This window comes from Babylonia areolata, chromosome 28, assembly GCF_041734735.1.
Source record: "Babylonia areolata isolate BAREFJ2019XMU chromosome 28, ASM4173473v1, whole genome shotgun sequence".
In the NCBI taxonomy this organism is placed as follows: domain Eukaryota; kingdom Metazoa; phylum Mollusca; class Gastropoda; order Neogastropoda; family Buccinidae; genus Babylonia; species Babylonia areolata.
In genome coordinates, this window is record NC_134903.1 from 27,015,999 (window position 1) to 27,025,145 (window position 9,147).

Here is a 9,147-nt window from a genome sequence, read left to right on the forward strand (position 1 = left end):
ACAGCATCACTAACAACAACAGCAGCAACAACAAACACAGCATCACTAACAACAACAGCAGCAACAACAAACACAGCATCACTAACAACAACAGCAGCAGCAACAAACACAGCATCACTAACAACAACAGCAGCAGCAACAAACAACAACAATAACAGCATCACTAACAACAACAGCAGCAACAACAAACACAGCATCACTAACAACAACAGCAGCAACTACAAACACAGCATCACTAACAACAATAGCAGCAACTACAAACACAGCATCACTAACAACAGCAGCAACTACAAACACAGCATCACTAACAACAGCAGCAGCAACAAACAACAACAAACACAGCATCACTAACAACAACAGCAGCAACAACAAACACAGCATCACTAACAACAACAAACAAAACCACACGCCAAACCTGCATCCATCTCTCCACCTCCCCCCCCACCCCCCTACTCAAGGTCACAAAGAACGGGAACTCTAATAGAACAACAGCAGCAGCAATAACAACAACAGCGTCAGCAACAGTATCAGTATCAGTAGCTCAAGGAGGCGTGACTGCGTTCGGGCAAATCCATATACGCTACACCACATCTGCCAAGCCGATGCTTGACCTGCAGCGTAGCCCAACCGTGACGCGCTTTGTCAGGCCTTGAGAAAAATAAATAAATAAATAAATAAATTAATAAATAAATATATATATATATATATAGATAAATAAAATAAAAAATAAATAAATAACAATAAAATAGATAAAATAAAATAAAGTAAAAATAACTTCTTCTTTTTTAAATATATAAATAAAAAAATAAAAGATAAAAATAAATAAATGAAAAGAGAGCAGCAGCAACCAACCAATGGTGGCCAAAAACAACAACCAGCCAACCAACCAACCAACCAAACAAAAAACACACGACGTACCTGATTCCATCATCTCTCTCCACTGACTGTTTCCGCCCCCCTCTCCTCCGCAACTCAAGGTCACAAAGAGCCACGCGTCTTCACTGTCCACCCCCTCCTCGCCACGACCCCCCCTCCACCGCAACTACAGCTACAACAACAACAACAGCAGCAAGGAGAAGCCTCCTCCAGAAGGGGTGAGAGGGAGAGGAAGGAGGGAGGGGCTGGGGGGCAGCGGTGAGGCCCCCCCTCCCCCCAAGCACGCGCGCCAGAGCACCTGCCCTGACCTTGGGGGTGTCAGGGGAGAGCAGTCTGAGCGCTACTCTGCTCCCGGAAGCCTGCCTCGCATGAGGCTGTTCTCCCCTGTCGGCCCTTTCTGTGCTCAGGTATTCAGTTGTGTGTGTGTGTGTGTGTGTGTGTACACGAGAGAGAGAGAGAGGCATTACTGTATGCAAGTAGAAACTATCTTTTTCTTTTTTTCTTCTTCTTCTTTTCCAGTTTCTTTTCTTTCTTCTCACCTGCTTTCTCACTATGTTTCATTCTCTGCCGGTTTTCATCTTTGTTTCTTTGCCCCCTCTCTCTCTCTCTCTCTCGCCCTCCCTTTTCCCTCTCCCCCCGTCTCTCTTTCTCTTTAGCACCCCCACATTTTCCATCTCTCTCTCTGTCTCTCTCTCTGTCTGTGTCTCTCTACTGAGTTCCGTTCCTCTCTAATCTCTCTCTCTCTCTCACCCTCCCTTTTCCCTCCCCCCCTCTCTCTCTTTCTCTTTAGCACCCCCACATTTTCCATCTCTCTCTCTGTGTCTCTCTCACTCTCTACTGAGTTCCGTTCCTCTCTAATCTCTCTCTCTCTGTCCCTGTCTCTCCCACCCTCTCTCTCTCTACCAACCCCCTACCCCCTCCCTCTGTCTCTGTGTGTGTGTCTCTCTCCCTCTCTACTGAGTTTCTCTTATCTCTCTCTGTCTGTCTCTCCCACCTTCTCTCTCTACCAACCCCCTCTCTCTCTCTCCCTCTCTACTGAGGTTCTCTAATCTCTCTCTCTCTGTCTCTGTCTCTCCCACCCTCTCTTCCCCACCCTCTCTCTCTCTCTACCAACCCCCCCTCTTTCTCTCTCTCACTCTCTCTCTTTCTCTCTCTCTCCTAACCGCTTTAATTGAAAGCCCCATCCTTAAGTATTTCCAGTGTTGTTTCAGTTTGCATCGGTGATTGGTTTTGTTTCGCTTTCTCTTGGTAAAAGTTTTAAAAATGAGCTTCCACATCTGTTCCGATCGTGGTAGGTAAAAATACGTTTTGTTCTTGTGGTTTCTGGTTTCTTTGTTTTTTTTCTGAGTGTGTCGGACAAGGATGGTAATCATCTTCTGTTGTTGTTTTTTTCAGTTCAGACTCTTGAGTTACAGTTGTCTTGGTTTCCAAACCGTTCGAAGTTTTCAGCCTGGGTTGTATCGTGGATATACTGTGCCTTTTTTTTTCTCTTCTTCGTTCCCCCCCCCCTTCCCCCCGCCCTCCACACCCCTTCCCCCTTTGTTCTCCTCCCACCTCCCCCACCCCTTCTTTTAGTAGACTGGCAACGGTAGAAATCAATTAACTCTCTCCATACGAACGGCGAAAGAGACGACGTTAACAGCGTTTCACCCCAATTACCATCATCAAAATATTGCAAGAGAAAGGCTCTTATACTGAAGAGGTGAATGTTGACAAAGAATACCACAATTCTGACGATGGAAGCTAAAAGGTTGGGTCATTCAAACACCCACTGGACATCCGAGGGGTCTGTGTAGAGAAGAAGAGAGGACTGGCCGTACTGAGTGAGTTAATACAATACTTTTTGAGCTTCGTGTTTCGGCAGTGGCAGTTTGTCTTATCTCAACACAGGTGGGACAAAATTGAAAGGCGCATCCCGAAAGCAGAGTGTGGCTACCTAAATGTTGATTTCAAATCGGTCAAAACACGCCAAATCCCGCTTAGCAAAAGAAGTTCCTGTTTGAACAAAAAATGATAATAATGACTCCTCTTGTTGTTGTGTCAGAATAAGAGGTCAGAGTGCCAAGTTTAGAGAATACAAAAAATATAAATATAACAGTAAATGCAGTTTGCATATAATTAGACTTCTTTTTTATTTTTTTGTGCCCATCCCAGAGGTGCAATATTGTTTTAAAGAAGATGACTGGAAAGAACTGAATTTTTCCTATTTTTATGCCAAATTTGGTGCCAACTGACAAAGTATTTGCAGAGAAAATGTCAATGTTAAAGTTTACCACGGACACACAGACACACGGACACACACACACACATACATCCGAACACCGGGTTAAAACATTGACTCACTTTGTTTACACAAGTGAGTCAAAAAAAAAAAAAAAAAAAGGGGGGGGGGGGGGAGAGAGAAAGAAACTTTTCTTTCCCATAAGGTTAGCCAGTTATTTTTTTTTTAATTCATTTTATTTCGTTTTGTTTTTATTTTGTTTCATATTCATTTCGTTTTTGTTGCGTTTGAATTCAGGTTATAGAATGTAGTTTGTCGGACTTGAATTCAGCCGGTTTGATCTTGTTGTGGGTTGGGTGTTTTCGTAGCCGATGGCAGCAGTGTGCTGGTGTGCTGTGTTGAATCGCCGTAGTGACAACAGAATAGTGGAGTGCCATGGATTAATGCTTTGGCTTCAGACATCTCCGGCCCCTCTCGTCTGACTGACTGTCTGTCTCTCTGTCTGTCTGTCTCTTTCTCTCTGTCTCTCTCTCTTTCGCTCTCTCTCTGCTGTCCCTCTGTCTGTGTCTGTCTGTCTCTCTCACTCTGTGTGAGTGTGTGTGTGTGTCCCTTTGTGTCTGTCTGTCTCTCTCTCCCTTCCGCTCTCTTTCTCTATCTTTCTCTCTCTGTCCTTCCCTCTCTCTGTCTTTGTCTCGGTCTCTCTGTGTCTCTGTCTGCCTGTCTGTCTGTATCTCTCTCTCTGTCTCTCAATCTCCCTCTTTCTTTGTCTCTATATGTCTCCCTCTCTCTCCCCCCTCTCTCTCCCCCTCTCTCTCTCTCCCTCCCTCTCTCTCTCTCCCTCTTTCTCCCCCCTCTCTCTCTCCCTCTCTGTCTCTCTCCCCCCCTCTCTCTCTCTCTCCCTCTCTCTCTCCCTCTCTCTCTCTCTAACTCTCTCCCTCCTCTTCCCTCACTCTCTTCCATTTCCGAGGTCTCTGTGGCACCGAATGAGAGATGTCGATATTTTATCAGTCATTAAGAAAATATACTGTACTAGGTCTTCCGAAAAGAGTGGATGTCATTTGTGTCTGCTTGCTTTTGTGAATTTTTGTTGTTATTGTTGTCGTTCTTGTGTTTAGTGGTGGTGGTGGTGATATATATATATATATATATATATATATATATATATATATATATATATATATGTGTGTGTGTGTGTGTGTGTGTGTGTGTGTGTGTGTGTGTGTGTGTGTGTGTGCTTGAGAGAGAGAGTGTTTGTCGTTGTGGTGGTGGTGTGTATGTATGTGTGTGTGTGCGCGGGCGTGTGTGTGTGTGCATGCCCTTATATGCATGTGTGTATGTCAGTCTGTCTTGTGTGTGTGTGTGAGTGTGAGCGCGTGTGTGTATGTGGTTTGTGTGTGTTGTGCGTACGTGTATGTGTGCGTGCGTGTGTGTGACGCAGAGTATGCTTTCTGCGGAGTTGCTTTTTTGCAAGGTAGTGCGCTTTATGAAAAGACAATGAAAATATAATACAATTAAGTGGATCTACGGTTGTTTTTTATCATCATCATCTTCTTCTTCATCATCATCATCTTCATCATTATCATCATCTTCATCATCATCACCATCATCATCATCATTATCATCGTCGTCGTCGTCGTCGTCTTCATTATGTCATACTTCTTCGTCTTCGTCTTCTTCTTCTTCTGCTTCACCTACTACTACTACTACTACTATTACTTCTGCTTCTGCTTCACCTACTACTACTACTATTACTTCTGCTTCTGCTTCACCTACTGCTACTGCCACCACCACCACTACTACTACCACTGCTACTACAACTACCACTACAACTTCAACTACCACTACAACTTCTACTTCTTCTACTTCTTTTTCTTCTTCTTCTGCTTCACCTACTACTGCTACCAGTACCACCACCACCACTACTACTACTACTACTGCTACTACTACTACTACTGCTACTACTACTGCTTCTTCTTCTTCTGCTTGTGATAATTGCCATGACCATTTACAATTGTCATTATTATTATTATCATTATCATTATTGTAGTTGTTATTATTATCACCATCATCATCATTGTGAGTTCTGTGACCCACCCTAACACTCCCCTCTCTCTTACCATGTTCCCTGTCACTCCCTGTTCACAGGTTTATCATCACCATCACCATCATCACCGTCATCATCATCATCACCATCATCATCATCACCATCACCATCATCGTGAGTTCTGTGACCCACCCTAACACTCCCCTCTCTCTCACCATGTTCCCTGTCATTCCCTGTTCACAGGTTTATCATCATCATCATCACCATCATCACCGTCATCATCACCATCATCATCATCATCAACACCGTCATCACCATCATTATTACCATCACTTTCGTCACCATCATCATCATCATCACCATCATCATCATCACCGTCATCACCACCATCATCACCGTCATCATCATCACCGTCATCATCACCACCATCATCACCATCATTACCATCACTATCGTCACCATCATCATCATCATCATCATCATCATCACCATCATCACCGTCATCATCATCATCACCATCATCATCACCATCATCATCATTATCATCATCATCACCATCATCATCGCCACCATCATCATCACCACCATCAACATCACCATCATCATTGTGATTTCTGTGACACACCCTAACACTCCCCTCTCTCTCACCATGTTCCCTGTCACTCCCTGTTCACAGGTGTTCCCGTTTATCGTCATTATCATCATCATCATCACCACCATCATTTACCATCATCGTCACCAACACTATCATCATCATCATGACCATCATCATCGCCATCATCATCATCACTATCACCATCATCATCACCATCATCACTATCACCATCATCATCATCATCACAATCACCATCATCACCATCACCATCATTATCATCATCACCACCATCATCATCACCATCATCGTCATCATCATCATCACCATCACCATCATCGTCAGCGTCATCATCATCACCATCATCATCACTGAGTTCTGTTCACACAGGTGTCCCCGTACCTCCGCCCCACCCAGGGAGGTAACCCTGGAGGCATGGTGCTGGCCAGGGGCAACCCCCCCTCCCTCCCCAGCATCTCTCAGGGTACCACCACCACCACCACCATCAACAACAGCAACAAACTCACTCGTGACCCTCCCCCCACCACCACCCCAGCCACCGTCACCATCACCTTCCTCAACAATGGCGGCAGTCAGCGGACATGGGCCAACAAAGGGAAGGGAGATAAAGAGAACAGGGAGGAAGGAGTAGGGGGCGGCGTTATCTCCCCTGCTACCGGAACCGGAAACGGGAGCACCGGAACGACGCAGATAGGCCGGAGAAGGCGAGACAAAGCTGAACGCGGGAACTGATGGTGTGTAGGACAAGGGGGTGGGGAGGTGGCTGGTGGTGCGATGATAGGTCGTTGGATCAGATTAGGCAGTGTTGTGTTGCTGTGTGTGATGATCTGCTTGCTTGTGGTTTTTTGTTGTTGTTTTCTTTTAGAAAAAAGAAGTATGTATTTATTGATGTTTTATTGTGTCGTTGTTTTCTTTTCTTTTCTTGTCTTTCTTTTCCTTTCTTTCCAAATGGATAGACACTTGACACTCAGGCCGTGCAGTCACGTGATAAAGTGATGATCTTCATGGACTGACTGCAGGGAGATCCTGGGTTCGAACCTCAGAAACTGTCAAAATCATTTTAAAGTATGGGTGTGTGGGGGTGGGTTTTTTGTTGTTGTTGTTGTTTCTTTTTTTTTGTTTGTTTTTGTTTGTTTGGTTTTGGGGTGGGTGGGGGGGTTGTTTGTTTGGGGGGTGCGGGGGGTGGGGGGAGATTTGTTTTTCTCCACTTTGACAAGCTTCCATCAAGAGTTGAGCTTTCCAGGTAACAGCTCAGAAGGTAAGTCATTCGGATGGGACGGTAAACCGAGGTCCCTTGAGCAGCAAAATGGTTGTCCCTGGAAAATTCTGAAGAAAAATCCACTCGATTACTATACACGTGTACGCGTTATTAAAAGCCTGACTGAATTACACAGGAAATGAGCGATGAGCACCTAAAGGCAGCCGCTAGTCGGCTCTACTCAGGTAGTCATCCTGTTGAACAAACGCCTCTGTAAAGTGCATAGTCTGGGCTCCGATCAAAGATAGGCGCTGTATAACTAATTATCAATCAGATGAAGAATGGAACTGCTGACAAAATCGAGCGTTAACCACCTCGCGAATATGTCTTGAGCTCGAGTTTCAAAGTTGCTCACAAATTTCCTGACAAGCATCGCAAGTGATTGTATTCCATTTATAGTATTGTATTGTATTGTATTACCTTTCTGCCTCGACATATTTCTCTGGTGTGAAATTCGGGTAGCTGTCCCCCAGACTGGAGAGTGAGTCGCCAACCCCCCACACCCATTTCCTGCGGACCTGGTTGAAGCCGGGGGTTATGTTATAAAAGAAAGGGCAGAGCATACCACCCTGTGGCATAGCTCGTTCCTGTGTAGCTGGCTGTAGTTGTAGTGAAACCATGTGGAATTGAACTCCGTCCTCACAGCAGCAAAGCCATCGTTCTCGTTGTGAAATCAGTTTACCTTTTCTCCGAGATTCTGTGGTCTCGCCATGCATTGCTGTCTCCAAACATTACCTCAGTTTCGAATCGTATTGTGCGGCATTGCATTTTGTGGTAGTGTGTTGCGTTGCATTGTGTTGTATTGTAATGTATTGCATTGTATTGTATTGTGCTGTGTCATGTCACAACAGATTTCTCTGTGTGAAATTCAGGCTGCTCTCCCCATGGTGAGCGCGTCACTACAGTGCAACGACACACTTTTTTTTTTTCTTTTTTTTCTTTTCTTTTTGTTGGTGTTGCAAGAAAGTGTGTATGTTTTCTTATCAAAGTGGATTTCTCGTTTGGGAATTTTGCCAGAGACAACCCTTTTATTGCCCTTTTATTATTTTCAGCATATGCTAAGTGCATTGGATACCCTTTTGTACACGGTTATTCGTTATCGTCTTATCCGAATAACTAACGTCCAAACCGCAATGTGTAGAGAAGAGAGAGAAATTACTGACGACTGTAGGATTCGTTCCCGTGCTCTCAGAATCTATCGCTTCCTAGGCGGTCGTGTTAGTTAGCACAAAGCCACCACCTCACAGATTTCCTCCACTTCCACGCCTTTGGTAGGTTTCCTGCCCAAGCCTTTTTGGAATCTGCATGTGCACGATTCATGTCGTTGAAGGCACGCACGTGATGGTGGTCTCCGCGAACTCCTCTGGGGACGGTCACTCGGCCTGCCTCCGTGACTGGGGAATCGTGTCCACTCAGCATGCAGGAGGGGTGGGGGTAGGGGTGAGGAAGGGATGGAGGAATGAAGAGGAAGGTTTTAGCTGGTGATGATCATTCTCAGCGTTCTGAATCAGAACAAGACCAGGACTTGCCCCACCCCCCAACTCCAACCCCCACCCGCCCCAGCAAAAAACCCCTCCTCCCTCCCCCATCGGAACGCCAGAGAAACAGCCATGACTTCAAGCCCCCACACCCCTATCCCCACCCCTCGCAGACTGCCGGGGTCTCCCCACATAGGAACGCCAGACACACCCCCAGCCCCACCCCCACCCTTCCTACACCCAGACAGACAACAACCCCACCTCTGACAACGGAACCTTGACCACACCCAGATCCCAGCTGGCCATGACTGAACAGGCTGACCTTACTGAGGGTGAAAGTCAGTAGGATCATTCACCTCCACCCCAGTGTTGGCGACAGGCGCCACACAACTGTCTCAGCACTAGCTCAGAGATGCCAACTGTTAAGCCCATCGCACACGGGGCGTCAATCAGCAAGTTTCACGCGACAAGCAGCAAGTTTCGCGCAGTGCTCAGTGTGGGAGGTTTTCAGGCAGCAAGAGTCGGTGGCCACGCAGCAAGATCGCCGTCGCCGCGCGTAGTGTTTCTTCGATAGAACTTGGCCTATTCCCCCGTGACAAAAGCGACAGACGTGCGTGGAGCAACCAATCACGAGACCCGCTTGTTTCACGTGAGACA

General features: G+C 46.0%; 1 protein-coding gene across 2 annotated transcripts in view; it reads left to right on the forward strand.

Annotated features, from left to right (window-relative positions):
- The window catches only part of LOC143301837 (protein polyglycylase TTLL10-like), a 47,996-nt gene extending 41,135 nt beyond the window's left edge, over positions 1-6,861 (forward strand). The window contains exons 11-12 of one of the 2 annotated variants that reach the window (XM_076616254.1): positions 978-1,283; positions 6,124-6,860. In XM_076616254.1, coding sequence (XP_076472369.1) covers positions 978-1,283; positions 6,124-6,486 — 669 coding nt within the window. In that variant the 3' untranslated portion in view covers positions 6,487-6,860. Of the gene's footprint in view, positions 1-977; positions 1,284-6,123 lie in introns of both variants that reach the window. The other variant, XM_076616255.1, reaches the window with a different exon arrangement.
- Positions 6,862-9,147: the final 2,286 nt, after the last annotated feature.